Source organism: Bos taurus, chromosome 23 (genome assembly GCF_002263795.3).
Source record: "Bos taurus isolate L1 Dominette 01449 registration number 42190680 breed Hereford chromosome 23, ARS-UCD2.0, whole genome shotgun sequence".
Lineage (NCBI taxonomy): Eukaryota > Metazoa > Chordata > Mammalia > Artiodactyla > Bovidae > Bos > Bos taurus.
Window position 1 is genome coordinate 9934148 of NC_037350.1, and position 15980 is coordinate 9950127.

The window sequence follows — 15980 nt, forward strand, 5'->3', positions numbered from 1 at the left end:
GTGAGGACCAAATGAGGATAAGACATGCAAAGTGCTTTGAACATTGACAGCACACAGCAATAATCGTTAGATGTTATTATTTAGTTCAGACTTTTCTAAAACTTTTTATTGTAAATAATTGCAGGTTGACATGCAGTTGTAAAAAAGCAAGCAGAGATCCTGTTTTCCCCATCTTGCACAACTATACTACATGCCACAACTAGGACAGTGACATCAAATACAGACAAAATAAGAAATAATTCCGTCAGCACAAGGATCTCTCCTGTTGTCCTGTTACAGCCTCTCACCTCCCATCTCTGCCTCCAACCATCCTCTGAGCTCTACTCATCTTTAGTCCCTGGCAACAACTAATCTGTTCTCCATTTCTATAATTTTGCCACTTCAAGAATTTTACATAAATGGAATCATCAGTATGTGAACTTTCCAGTTTTTAGTTTCATTCACTTTTCCTCTTTATTATTTCCTTCCTTCTGCTTATTTTGGGTATAATTTGCTCTTATGTTTCTAGATTCTTGTGGAGGGAGCTTATATTATTAATCTGAGACTTTTTCCTCATTCTACTATATACGTTTTAGTGCTATAAATTTCCTTTTCAGCACCACTTTAGCTGTGTGCCAGAAATTTTGGTACATTTTATTTTCATTTACTTCAGTGTATTTGTTTCCCTTGAAACTTCCTCTCTGACTTATGGATTGTTTAGAAGTGTGTTGTTCAGTGTCCAGGAATTTGGAGACCTTCCTGTTAACTTTTTGTTATCGAGTTCTAGTTTGATTCCACTGTGGTCAGAGAACACACTGTTTGACTTCAATTCTTTTAAACTTATTGATGTTTGTTTTATAGCCCAGGATGTGGTCTATCTTGCTGTATGTTCCATGGGTTGTTGAAAAGAATGTGTGTTCTGCTGTTACTAGTTGGAGTGTTCTATAAACGTCTCGAATCCTATCGGTGTTGTTGATGTTTTGAATGTTACTATATCCTTGTTGATTTTCTGTCCAGTTGTTCTATCAATTGTTGGGAGAGGAGCTGTGGAATCAAGATTGCCAGGAGAAATATCAATAACCTCAGATATGCAGATGACACCACCCTTATGGCAGAAAGTGAAGAGGAACTCAAAAGCCTCTTGATGAAAGTGAAAGTGGAGAGTGAAAAAGTTGGCTTAAAGCTCAACATTCAGAAAACAAAGATCATGGCATCCAGTCCCATCACTTCATGGGAAATAGATGGGGAAACAGTGTCAGACTTTATTTTTTTGGGCTCCAAAATCACTGCAGATGGTGATTACAGCCATGAAATTAAAAGACCCTTACTCCTTGGAAGAAAAGTTATGACCAACCTAGATAGCATATTCAAAAGCAGAGACATTACTTTGCCAACAAAGGTTCATATAGTCAAGGCTATGGTTTTTCCAGTGGTCATGTATGGACGTGAGAGTTGGACTGTGAAGAAGGCTGAGCGCCAAAGAATTGATGCTTTTGAACTGTGGTGTTGGAGAAGACTCTTGAGAGTCCCTTGGACTGCAAGGAGATCCAACCAGTCCATTCTGAAGGAGATCAGCAGTGGGATTTCTTTGGAAGGAATAATGCTAAAGCTGAAACTCCAGTACTTTGGCCACCTCATGCAAAGAGTTGACTCATTGCAAAAGACTCTGATGCTGGGAGGGATTGGGGGCAGGAGGAGAAGGGGACGACAGAGGATGAGATGGCTGGATGGCATCACTGACTCAATGGATGTGAGTCTGAGTGAACTCCGGGAGCTGGTGATGGACAGGGAGGCCTGGTGTGCTGCGATTCATGGGGTGGCAAAGAGTCGGACACGACTGAGCAACTGAACTGAACTGATCTGTCTGTTTCTCCATTCCAGTTATATCCATTTTTGCTGCACATATTTTGGGGCTCTGTTGTTTGTTGCATACATATGTAGGTCTGCTACATCCTCTTGGAAGAGCAAGCCTTTTATTATTATGTGCTGTCCTTCTCCACCTCTGGTAATTTTCTTGGCTCTGAAGTATACTTTATCTGTTATTAATACAGTCAATCCTGCTTTCCTTTAATATTTGCATGATATATCTTTCCCTTTTTTTAATTGTCAACCTAATTATTATTTTTGTTGTTTCTTGCAGACAGCATATTTCTAAATATTTAGTTAATTTCTTTAATGTAAATGTTGATATGTTAAGGGTTAAGTCTGCCATTTTTCTGTTTGCTCTATTTTTCATCTTTTATTTTTTCTGATTTCACACATTACTTGAACTTTTTTAGAATTTCATTTTGATTTATCTGTAGCATTTTTGAGTGTATAGGTTTTGAAGTGGTTGTCCTAGGTATTACATTATATATACATAACTTATCACAGTCTACTGGTATAAACATTTTACCAGTTTGAACAAATTATAGAAAATTTACTTCCCAATATGTTTGTTTATAAAAGAATTGTTTTAAATATTTCTTCCATATGCATTTTGAACCACATCAGTGGTGTAATTTTTACTTCAACCATTGAGCATAATTTAGAAAACTTAAGAAGACAAAGAAAACTACCATATCTATCCATGTTTTCCCTTTTCCATTGTTCTTTCTTCCTAGTCAATGTTCCAAGATGCCTTCTTTTATCATTTCCCTTCTGTTTAGAGAACTTCTTTTAGCCATTCTTTTAGGGTAGGTCTTGCTGGTGATAAATTCTCTTAGTTTTCTTCATATATCTCGATTTCTCCTTCATTCTTGAAGGCTATTTACAGAAATGCTGGGCTGGATGAAGCACAAGCTGGAATCAAGATTGCCAGGAAAAAATATCAATAACCTCAGATAGCAGATGACACCACTCTTATGGCAGAAAGCGAAGAGGAACTAAAGAACCTCTTGATGAAGGTGAAAGACAAGAGTGAAAAGCTGGCTTAAAACTCAAAATTCAAATAAAATAAGATCATGGCATCCAGTCCCATCACTTCATGGTAAATAGATGGGCAAACAATGGAAACAGTGACAGACTTTACTTTCTTGGGCTCTAAAATCACTGCAGATGGTGACTGCAGCCATGACACTTGCTCCTTGGAAGAAAAGCTATGACAAACCTAGATAACAATTAAAAAGCAGAGACATTACTTTGCCAACAAAGGTCCATCTAGTCAAAGCTATGGTTTTTCCAGTAGGCATGTATGGATGTGAGAGTTGGACCATATAGAAGACTTCAGTGTCGAAGAATTGATGCTTTTGAACTTTGGTGTTGGAGAAGACTCTTGAGAGTGCCTAGGACTGCAAGGAAATCAAACCAGTCCATCCTAAAGGAAATCAATCCTGAATATTCATTGGAAGGACTGATGCTGAAGCTGAAGCTCCAATACCTTGGCCACCTGATGCAAAGGGCCAACTCGTTAGAAAAGACCCTGATGCTGGGAAAGATTGAAGGCAGGAGAAGGGGATGACAGACGACAAGATGGTTGGATGGCATCACTGACTCAATGGATATGAGTTTGAGCAGCTCTGGGAGGTGGTGAAGGACAGGGAAGTCTGGTGTGCTGCAGTCAGACACAACTGAACAACAACAATGATTTTTGGATTAATAGTTCTTTCAGCAAATGAAAGAATATTGTGCAATTTCCTTCTGCTCTCCATGGTTTTGGATAAGAAATCTGCTGTCATTTAAATTATTTTCTCCCTGAAGGTAAAGTGTTTCTCTCACTGCTTTCAGGATTTTTTTTCATTGTTTTTAGTTTTCAAACATAGACTATGATTTGTCTTGGTGTAGATTCCTATGGATTTATCTTGTTTTGGATTTTCCAAGGTTCTTAAAACTGTAGAAGTATATCTTTTGTCAAATTTGGGGCATTTTCAGCTTTTAGTTCTTCAAGTAATTCAGTCCCATCTTTTTTCCCCTCCCTTTCTGGGATGCTTATAAGACACAAATGTTAGAGCTTCTGTTATAGTCCCACTTGTCCCTGAGATTCCGTTAAACTTTTTTCAGTCTATTTTCTGTTGTTCAGACTGAGTAATTCCTGTTGTTCTTTCTACAAGTTCATTGATTCTTTACTCTGTCTCCTCCATTTTGCTATCGAGTTGACTCTTTGAATTTTTAATTTTGGTTAGTGTATTTTTCAGCTCTAAAATTTCTATTTGGTTCTTCTTTACATCTTCTATTTATTTTTTGAGACTTTATATTTTTTTTACTTTGTTTCAAGCATATTCATAATTGGTTGCTGAAGCATTTTTAGGATGGCTGCTTTATAATTTATACCAGATAATTCTAACGCCTCTCATCTCAATGCTGGCATCTTTTTATTGCCTTTTTTCATTAAAGTTGAAATGTTCTTGGTTCTTGATATGACAAGTTATTTTCAGTTCAGCTATTGACATTGCATGTACTATGCTATAAGATTCTGGATCTTACTGAAATGTTCTGTTTTAGCCACCTTATTTTGATAAAGTGCTGAGAGGGGAAGGTGTTACCTTGTTACTGCCTGGTCAGGTAGAAGTCCAGGTTCTCCTTTTAAAATCCACCAACACCTGAGGCAGTAGGGACTCTTCATTTTTACTGGGAGGAGATGGAAGTTCTGGCTCCCCACTAGGCCTCCACTGATACCATCCTGACTGGGAGAGACAGAAATGCCTTTATTTCTCCCTGCATGGCCTCTGCTGACACTGCTACAGAGGGGCTTGTCGTCATTAATGCTGTGTTGTGGTGAAAGAACTGACTCTTCACTATGCTTTCTCTGATACACCCCAGCAAGGAGCAGGAAGAAAGGCTCATTACTACTCAGTGGAGATGAAAGTCTCGACTCCCTATTTGGCTTTCTCTGACAACACCCTGGGTAGCTACCTCATTACAGCTGGGTGAGGGTGGAAGTCTGGCTCCCCACTTGGCCACCACTCGCATGAGTAGGGATAACACCACAGAGTTGTTGTTCTTTTTTTTACCCTTGGTGTTTGTCTGGAGTAGAGCAGTTATTGGGTAAATGTTTTCACAATTGCTAGTCTTTCCTAGTCCTGTGGCTATATAGAACAGACTTTTGTTGGGAATTTTTCTTTTGGTCTGCTGCATTGGCATTTTGGCTTTCTGGCTTCTTTAGCACCAAGTTTAAGATGTATGGGGCAAAAAGAAAACCCAAGGATCTCTCCACTGTGTTGTTTCTTGGGTCTGAACCAGTTTGTTGTCTTCTCTCCACCTTTCAGAGCCTTTTTATATTTGGTTTGTATATAACTTGCCAAAATTTTCAGTTGTTCTTAAGAAGAGGAATAGGGAAAAGTACATATATTCATTCTTCCTGTAAATGGAATATCTTCTTTGTTATATGAAAAAAGTGATGCTTAAACAAGGAAAAAGAACATGCCAAGGCTACTTATAATTAATAGATTGCTGACTTGCTGCCTGTTATTTTGTCTTCTGCTGCAAGACTGACTTTTTAAGACATGGGTATTATATCTTAAAAAAATCTTTTTGGTCTCTATTTAAGTACCAACTTCATTTCTCTGTACTCTGTAATTATAACTTATTAATGCTTACTATGTGACAGGCTCTAGGCTGAATGCTTTACATGCATTTTCTCACTTAATCCTTACAAGAACTCTGCAATACAAATATTATTATTCCCATTTTAAACATGAAGAAACTGAGGCCTGCAAATAAGTCATACAATTGGTTAAGAGTCAGGGCTGGGGTCAGCCCACCAGGGCAGCCTGCCTTTGTAGGCTTCCAATAAGTCTTTACCTAATAAAGGATGGCTTCAGAGAAATCAGAGAAAGTTAGCTAGAGTTTGGGTTAGCTGAGAAGACAGAGAAATAAAGCTGAAATATGTGACTTTAGTTCAGTCGGTGATGCTTTAGATGGTAGACTCTCAGAAGCAATCAAAGACACTGCCCAAAATAAGGTTGGATATTTTAATAAATCATTGATATCATCATCCATTAGCTGTGTCCTGTCATTGTAGAGAAAGGATTTTACATCTGACTCTAATGCCCACTAACCAAAAATACAGTGTGTGAGCCCACGAGTGCTATTCTTGTTGAAAGAATATAAAGGAATTTTTTTTTTAAAGGAATTTTTAAAAATATGAAATCATGAGTAGACCTCTAGGCCACATTCCCTTCTCTTAGATTTTTTGTATATAGACCATTTTCAAAGTCCTTATTGAATTTGTTACAATATTTCTTCTGTTTCAGGTTTTGGTTTTTTGACCACGAGGCATGCAGGATCCTAGCTCCCTCACCAGGGATTGAACTCGCCACCTCCCACATTGGAAGGTGAAGTCCTAACTGTTGGACTACCAGGGAAGTCCTATTTGGACCCTCCTTTAGTCTTATAGTATTAGAGATTGAGGAGAATGTTGAGTATCTCATCCTAAACCAGGGGTGGTAGATTTCTGGGGAGGGAGAAGTTTTGTCACTGAGGAGTCGGTCTATCCATACGTCCCATAAGTTTTGGAAAAAAATGAAAACCACTTAAATTCCAGATATATCACAATGGGTAACAGAAGCAATTCAAGGAAAGGGTTCATGTGCAGCCCCTTTATTTATTTCTTTTTCCTTCAGGGATTCAGAGACTCAGGACCTACCTGAATAATCCCAGTCAGCAAAGTTACAGATGCCACAGAACTCAAGGATCTGTTATAGTTCTCATAGAAGGACGTGTTAGAAAAGTCAGCCTGGATGAAAGTTCCCAGTAATAAGTGGCCCCTGTTGAATGGCTGTGTCCTCAGGACATTGATTGCCAGAGCACTCACAAGGAAGAATGTACCTATGAAAGAAAACAGTTAGGCAGAGGGTGAGGTTTTAAGTCCAGGTGAACTGACAGATGTTGACAAAAGCAAAGCACTTTTCTTATCTGAAAGTGGCCACTGAGAAGTAAGAAAGAGCAGGAAAAAGCTCTCTGGTTTCACATACTGTAACCAACTCCGAAATTTTAGATCTTTTTGGCCTAGGTAACAACCTCTTTATATCAATGGGCATATGGAGTAGGAAGAAAGAAAAACTGACTGGAAATGTGTATCTGGCTCAGCTACTGTACCTGTTCTTAGAAATGGTGAAAAATGTGATGGTGGAAAAAGGATCAGAAAACAAAGCTAATCAATAATAATAAGAAGAAAAACAATACCTAAACACTTAAGAAGGATGTAATAGGTGCAAAATGACATGGAGCTAAACCTGTTTCAAACAAAATTTTATTTACTTCTCATATCAACATGAATGCAAGAGGCAAAGGCAAATTTTACCTTTGAATTACCTAACAGAAGCAAAACTCTAGTAGCCCTTGTTATCAGTATTTGGAAGTGACTGTAATGCGCTCTGAGAACTTGGAGTAATTGGAATAAAATAGCTGTTTTAGTGTTTAAAATCAACAGATACTAAATTTTAGTAAAGATGTGGAATAGTGTCCTTAAAAAGGCACAGGTGCACACCACAGAATGGGATGGCAACTGGACTGAATATACAAACACATCTGGAGAAAAAAGTGTGCCAGTCAGAATGGTCAGTGTTGGTTGCCTGGTCAGTTGTTCAGTGTGGAAGCTCAGAAAAAGGTACTTGACTCGTGGACATTGGTGATGCCCTTCTGAGACCGTCAGGGCATTGTGTGGTTTGATTTCTATACAGGTTCACCTAGGGGAAGTAATTGTGCTGATCATAGGACCTTCAGTTGGGTCTGATCTCTGAAACAGTCATTTCGAATTATAAATTAGTAGATGGACATTTGACTCAGGGAAGAAAAGTGCTTACCCTGCGGGTTTCAGTGTTTTGATTATTATGACAATATTTTCTCAATGTAAATTAATAATTTGATATGATTATTATAAATCAGGTTCATGGAGGATGGTTATTATGGGTTCAGCTGAAAAGTGGATCCATTCTAGGAGTTTTGGCAAAATCATTTCTAGATCTTTTCAGTCGAGGATAATCAGATCACAAAGTGTGGAAATTTCAGTAAGGAAGACGCCTCTTGTCCTTTCATTCCTTTAATAACTTATGGGCCTGTTTGTCTGGTGGGGACATTAATAATAGCATGAAAGTGTTCAGTTTCTAAAATCTGAACACTAACTCTGTGAATAGAATATCCCTGTGACTGATTCATGTCGATGTATGGCAAAAACCACCACAATATTGTAAAGTAATTAGTCTCCAATTAAAATAAATAAATTATAAAAGAAGAATATCCATCTTCTGCCTCTTTTCTTTATATGTTAAACATAGATTTAACTTCAGTTCCTTAGCAATAAGTAAATAACCAAGATGGAGACTTCATATACCTCCTGTGATTCTAGCACTGAACTCACCAATGGACATTTGATGACATGATCCAAAAATTCCATAAATTACTGAAGCACAGAAAGCTGCATAAGAGACATTGAGAGGAGGAATCAGATGCCTTGCCAGCAAACCAAGCATCAGGACTGAAAAGCAAGATAATTTAAGTAAGCAAAGGTAGCCTGGCTTTTTAAAGTCACCTGAAATAAAAACTGTAAAGAATACTTAAAATAAAAGTGACCCATGTACACAGCTGAATATGGTAACAGTAAACTTTGGCATACAGTCCTTAATTAGTACTTTTTATGATCGGCTTTGATTTCTAGCTTCTCTTCCTATTTTATCACGTTTTTACACTTCAATTCTAAATCATAGGCTTAAACACCTTTCATGTGAATCATGGAAAGCAAACATCAAAGCAGTAGGACCTTTAATCTCAACAGCTCAGAAGCAGACCATTCTCATCCTCAGTCTAGTATAAGAAGGCCCTAGGAATCCTCCAGGGCTGGAGATAAAGCTAGACGGCAAAGCAAGAATTGTCACACTTAACTGACTTGACTCCAAGTTGGTATGTGTTGTCTTTCTTTCATATGCCAATCACTCCAGCATCTTCCTTCAGCTCCTTCTTCAGTATTTAATTTCTTTTCTAAGAAGCACCATGAGATTTTGGAAATTTTGAGGCAAGTGGACTGACCTACATGGTGTCATCCTTTGATGTCTCAAGTCCACAACTCCTGCCCTGAGCAACTCACTTCAATTTACATCATACCAGTGTGCTCATCAGAAATCAATTATGAGTCTAGTGAGCCAAATTTATTGTCTTAAACAAGCAAGGCTTTGTTGACCCACTTCAACGATGGTCAACTCATGGCCAATCTTGTTTCATCAATGTCTTCATTCCTCTCCCATCCCATAATTATTTTGAGGCAAATCCAAAACATTAAGTCATTTCATCTGTAGATATTTTCAGTATATGTGTTTTAGAAAAAGGGCCTCTTTTAAGTACAATATCATCATCACACCTAAGAAACTAATAATGGTTCTTTACCATTATCAAACATCCAATATTCAAATTTCCCTGATTTCTCAAATATAGTTGTACTTGTAGACCACCTGTAAGATGATCTACAATGACTAATTGGTACTCATGTCCTTGAGTGAGTTTCACCCCTTAAGTGTGAAATAACTTACTTCTTTTTTTAAAATTTATTTATTTTAATGGAGGTTAATATACTTTACAATGTTGTAGTGGTTTTTGCCGTACATTGACATGAATCAGCCATGGGTATACATGTGTTCCCCATCCTGAACCCTCCTCCCACCTCCCTCCCCATCCCATCCCTCAGGGTTATCCCAGTGCACCAGCCCTGAGCACCCTGTCTCATGCATCGAACCTGGACTGACGAACTATTTCACATATGATAATATACATGATTCAATGCTATTCTCTCAAATCATCCCACCCTCGCCCTCTCCCACAGTGTCCAAAAGTCTGTTCTTTATATCTGTGTCTCTTTTGCTGTCTCGCATATAGGGTCATCATTATCATCTTTCTAAATTCCATATATATGTGTTAATATACTGTATTAGTGTTTTTCTTTCTGACTTTCTTTGCTCTGTATAATAGGCTCTGGTTTCATCCACCTCATCAGAACTGATTCAAAAGGATTCTTCTTAATACCTGAGTAATATTCCATTGTGTATATGTACCACAGCTTTCTTATCCATTCATCTGCCGATGGACATCTAGGTTGCTTCCATGTCCTGGCTATTTGAAACAGTGCTGCGATGAGCATTGGGATACACGTGTCTCTTTCAATTCTGGTTTCCTCGGTGTGTATGCCCAGCAGTGGAATTGCTGGGTCATATGGGAATAACTTACTTCTATTAAAAATAAATAGGCTACAACAAAAATGGTAAGATGTCACTTTTGAGATTGGGTTGCAAGAAGACGGTGTTTTCTGTCTTCACTGCTCTCTGGCTCTCTCTCTCTCTTTCATTTAGGTCACCAGCTGCCAAAGTTGACCTCAAGGGTGTGCTACCTACGCAGTCACAGAGTATCTTGGGCTTAGAAGGCTCCGTGCTTGAATTAATGCTCTACTCTGATCATCTTGAAAAATACTGGATAATTTTTGAACTAGGGAATCTGCATTTGCATCTTGCACTGGGCCTCACACATCAGTTGTTCCTGCCAGCAGCCATATAGAGACCGATATAGTGGAAAACCCAAACCTGCCAGCAAACATGAGTAGCCTGGAAGCTGATCCAGCAGCCTCAGTAGAGCCTTGAGATGAATGACAGTTTGACTGCAACCTTATGAGAGACCTTGAGCCAGAGGTATGGCAGGTTTGGGGTGATCTTTTAAAAAAAGTTATTTGCTATTACATGTGCTTTCTTTTGTGGTTATTGTACATTTATTTTTTAACAAACTTTGTGTTTACATCAAATGAAGTCCTCACATTAGTTGATACATCTCTTAAGTCTTTTGTAATTTATGGTTCCCCTTCCACATTTTTTCCCTAAGCAAGTCTCTATTGACTGCAAGTAACAGAAAACCAGTTCAAATCAGCTTGAGCAAAATAGGAAAAAAAATTTTTGCTAAACAGCACGGTTTGCTGGATCCTAGTTCTCTGACCTGAGCTGGACCGGAGGCTCATGGCATTGAAAGCACTGAGTCCTAACCACTGGACCACCAGGGAATTTCCACAATAGTAAATATATTAAAAGAGGACAAAGGTCAGTTGGACCTCATCAGAGGCTGGAAGCAGAACTAAATAGCCATCAGGATCCAGGCAGCTGTTTCCCCATTCTCTTTGTCTACAGGCTTATAGTCTCCTGTTTTGTTCCCAGTTTGGGGGCCTCGATGAACAAGACTTCTATGTATATTCTTGTACATGACTCTAGGTGCATAAGTGGGTAAATTCCCTCGATACACCCTGAAGCATAACTGCTGGGGCATTTAACAGAATATGCGAAACTGTTTTCCAAATGGTTGTACAATTTACATTCCCACCAAAACTATGAAAATTCTCATTATTTACAATTTACATTCCCACCAAAACTATGAAAATTCTCATTATTTACATCTGTATTATCACACGATATTATCAGAATTTTTATTTCAGTGGGTATGAGCTAGTTAATTTCCACTTCCACTTCATTTATTACCAATAATGTTGGTCAATCTTATTGTGTAGTTTCTTACAGATTTGTAGGAATATATATACACACACACACACACATACTTATATATATTATAGATTTAAGTCCTTTGTTGGGTATTCTATGGTTTGTTTTTCAATCTTCATTGTGTAATCTTTTTTTTTTTAATTTTGGCTGCACTGGGTCTTTATTGCAGCCCCACAGCTTATAGGATCTTAGTTCCCCAACCAGGGATCAAACCCACGTCCCCTGCATTGGAAGGTGGATTCTTAACCACTGGACTATCAAGGAAGTCCCTATCATGTCTCTGAATAAACAGAAGTTCTTAAGTTTTATTTAACTTAAACTTGCAGTTATTTCCTTTTAGGCTAGTGCTTTTTGTGCCTTGTTTAAGAAACATTTTCTACCTCAGGTCCATAAAGATATCCTCCTCTATTATTCAAAAAAGTCTTTATAGTTTTGTCTTTCATATTTGGGTCTTTAATCTACCAGGAATAGATTTTTGTGTATGGGTGAGGTAGGGGTCTAAAAAATTGTTTTCATATAAATATTTAATTTATATGAAATATTCTGTTTCACATCATTTTTCAAAAGCCTGTTTCTATAGTGACACATCTGATACAAACCATGCAATGTATACATGTGTGACTCTTCTGTTCCGCTGCTCTAATTGTCCATTTCTACAATACCACACTGTTTAATTACTTTTTTTAGTAATTAGTAATATTTTGTAATAAATTTAATAGTCCCCATTTTATTGTGAAATATATACATAGAAAGTACATTAAAATAGATGTTGAGTTTAATAAATATCTATAAAACAAACACTGATGTTACCACCTACTCAGATCTTTCATCCCAACCCCATCCCTCCCCACAGAAGTATTCGTTATTTTGACTTTCATGATAAGAACTTCTTTACTTTTCTTTATAGTTTTACCACTACTGTACAAACCTCTAAACAATATAGTTTAGTTGGTCCCACTATTGAAGTTTATATTAGTGGGATTATAATTCACGCAATTTTTATTTCTGCTTATTTTTCTCATTATTATATATATAAGCATCTTCCATGTTGTCATGAGTTGCTTGAGAGCACTCCTGTTCCTTCTGTGTATTCCAATATATGTATACATGAATGCTTATTTATTCATTCTGCTTTTGATGGACATCACCTTAAACATTGTTACTTTATATTCAGTCTTGATAGCTGGAGATGCGAGTCCTCCTATGTCACACTTTAAAAGAACTTGCCTGTTCTTAGAAAATGTTATCTTTCAATTAATTTAGGTCCTTATTAATATTTCTCAGTAAAGTTGTACATTAATAATTTCTCTGTAGAGGTCTTGTACATCATTTCTTAGTTTCATTACAACTTATTTCATATTCACTATGCTTTGGTGAATGATATTAAAAATTTTTTTCCACATTTCATTTCTTGCAGGTATGGAAGAATATAATTGATTTTCATTTATACATCTTGTACCCAGCAACCTTGACAAAATCTTATTAATTATATCCATTTATCTGTAGATTCTTTTGAATTCTCTACATTAAAAAAATCATCTATGAATGATGAATTTTTTATTTCTTTGTAATTGCTATGTAATTTTTTACCCTTTATCTTGCTTGAATACACTGCCTCTATGTTGAAAAGCTCTGTTTACTCTTTTTAAGGCAATTTTTTAAAATTTAATTTTATTTGTGGCTGCACTGGGTCTTCATGCTGCCTATGGCTTTCTCTAGTTGGTGTGGGGGCTGCTCACTGTGGTGGCTTCTCCAGTTGTGGAGGATGGGCTCTAGGTGCCTGGGCTTCAGTAGTTGTGGCACACAGGCTTAGCTGCCCCATGGCACGCGGGATCTTCCAGGACCAGGGACTGAACCCCTTGTCCCCTGCTTTGCAGGCAGATGCTCAACCACTGGACCACAGGGAAGCCCACCCTATTTACTCTTTACAACCAACACGTGATATGAAGACTGGGTCTTTTGAAATGTAGGGTTTCAAATAACTCACCAATACAGGGAAGGTAAGAGAATTTCTTGGCAACAGCCGGAGAACTAAATTGTCTTAAGTCTTAGTTAAGGTTAGGCTGTGGAGAAATAGAGGGAAACCAAGTCTCTAAACTTTCCAAAACCTTAAAAATTTTTTAAATTTTGAACTAAGTTTAGACTTACAGAAAAGCTACAAAGATAATAGCGCATTTCCATACAATGGGAAAGAAGTACGTCAAGACTATATATTGTTATCATGTGGAATGCTGGGCTAGATGACTCACAAGCTGAAATCAAGATTGCTGGGAAAAATAACAACCTCAGATATGCAAGTGACATCACTTTAATGGCAGAAAGCAAAGAGCAATTAAAGAGCCTCTTGATGAAGGTAAAAGACTAGAGTGAAAAAGCTGGCTTAGTACTCAACATCCATAAAATGAAGATCATGGCATTTGGTCCCATCACTTCATGGCAAATAGATGGGGAGAAAGTGGAAACAGTGACAGATTTTATTTTCTTGGGCTCCAAAATCACTGCGGATGGTGACTGCAGCCATGAAATTAAAAAACACTTGCTCCTTGGAAGAAAAGCTACGACAAACCTAGAGAGTGTATTAAAACGCAGAGACATCATTTTGCTGACAAAGGTCCGTCTAGCAAAGCTATGATTTTTCCAGTAGTCATGTATGGATGTGAGAGTTGGACCATAAAGAAAGCTCAGCGCTGAAGAACTGATGCTTTGGGACTGTGGTGTTAGAGAAGACTCTTGAGAGTCCCTTGGTCAGCGAGGAGCTCAAACCAGTCAATTCTAAAGGAAATCAATCCTGAATATTCATTGGAAAGACTGATGCTGAAGCTGAAATTCCAATACTTTGGCCACCTAATGCGAAGAGCCAACTCATTGGAAAAGACCCTGATGCTGGGAAAGATTGAGGGCAAGAGAAGAAGGGGGCAACAAAGGATAAGATGGTTGGATGGCATCATCGACTCAGTGGACATGAGTTTGAGGGAATTCTGGGAGATGGTGAAGGACTGGTGTGCTGCAGTCCATGGGGTTGCAAAGACTCAGACATGACTGAGCAACTGAACAACAGCAATATATGCCTTACCTAGATCCCTCTAATGTGAATACTGTACATAATCATAGTATAATTGGTATCAGGAAATTAACATTAGAAAATAACTATTAATAAATACTTTACTTCAACTTCAACAGCTTTCCCCCTAATTTCCTTTTTCTGTTTCATAATTCCATCCAGAGTTCCCTATTTCATTTAGCTGTTATTTTTCCTTAATGCTAATATCTGTTATAGTTCCTCAGCTGTTACTTGTCTTTCTTGATTTTGTCACTTTGGAAGAGTATTGAGCTATTTTGCTAAATGCCCCTCAGTTTGGGGTTGGGCTTCCCTGGTAGCTAGGCTGGAAAAGAATCTGCCTGAAATGTTGGAGACCTGGGTTTGATCCCTGGGTTGGGAAGATCTCCTGGAGGAGGCCATGGCAACCCTCTCAGTATTCTTCCCTGGAGAATCCCTATGAACAGAGGAGCCTGGCGGGCTACAGTCGATGGGGTCCTAAAGAGTCGGACACGACTGAGAGACTAAGCACAGCACAGCACAGGCTCCTCATGACCATACCAAGGTTAAATGCTTTGGATGCGAACACTACAGAAATGATATTACGTCCTTCTTAGTGCATTATACCACAGAATTCATGATCTCCAAATGTCTTACTATTGGTGATGACAGTATTGATTACTTGGTAAAGGTGGTTGCTCCCAGGTTCTCTATTGTAATGTAGTGGAGGAGTTAAATATCTTGAGGAAGATATTTGGAACTATACAAGTCCTGGCTTCCCTGGTGGCTCAGATGGTAAAGAAGCTGCCTGCAATGCGGGAGACCTGCATTTGATCCCTGGGTCGGGAAGATCCCCTGGAGAAGAAATGGCAACCACTCCGGTATTCTGCCTGAAGAATCCCATGGACAGAGGAGCCTGGAGGGCTACAGTCCATGGCGTCACACAGAGTCAGATACAACCGAGCAACTAACCCTTTCACTTTTCAAGTCCTGTTACATAGTTTGCCAACTTTTACCCACTGACTTTAACCTCTCTTAGTGGATTTTATCTCCAACAAGTATCACTGTAGTCTTTTACTCATGGTGATTTTCTATTTTCTTTTACATTTATAAATTGGGTTCTACTGTAAGGAAGAGCTAGCATGTTTCAAATAAGGTTTTCACTGTGCAGTATTTTTAAAGATTTTTAAAAAAATCTTGACTGAATTTGTTCCAGTATTGCTTCTGCTTGATGTTTAGATTTTTTGGCGGTGAGGCATGGGGATCTTAGCTCCCCAACCAGGGACTGAACTCACACTCCCTGCATTGGAAGGTGAAGTCTTAACCACTGGATGGCCAGGGAAGTCCCACTGTGCAGTACTTTTGTTTCACTTGAAGAAAATTATTGTTTGGTCCTACTTGTTTAAAGGCAAGTAAAACTTTCAAACTGTTTACACTACAAATTATTTCATTATTCATACTACTTAAAATAACACACAGTCCCTTAGTCAGCAAGAGTTGCTTGGATTTACTCATTCAGGATACTTCCC

At 38.2% G+C, this 15980-nt stretch overlaps 1 protein-coding gene across 10 annotated transcripts in view; it reads right to left on the reverse strand.

Moving 5' to 3' along the window:
* SLC26A8 (solute carrier family 26 member 8) overlaps window positions 1–15980 on the reverse strand; it is a 91184-nt gene that overhangs the window by 55174 nt on the left and 20030 nt on the right. For 8 of the 10 annotated variants that reach the window (XM_059880375.1, XM_059880371.1, XM_059880372.1 and 5 more), the window contains 2 exon segments: window positions 8255–8371; window positions 6542–6723 (listed from right to left, as the gene is read on the reverse strand). In XM_059880375.1, coding sequence (XP_059736358.1) covers window positions 6542–6723; window positions 8255–8371 — 299 coding nt within the window. 10 annotated transcript variants of the gene reach the window in all.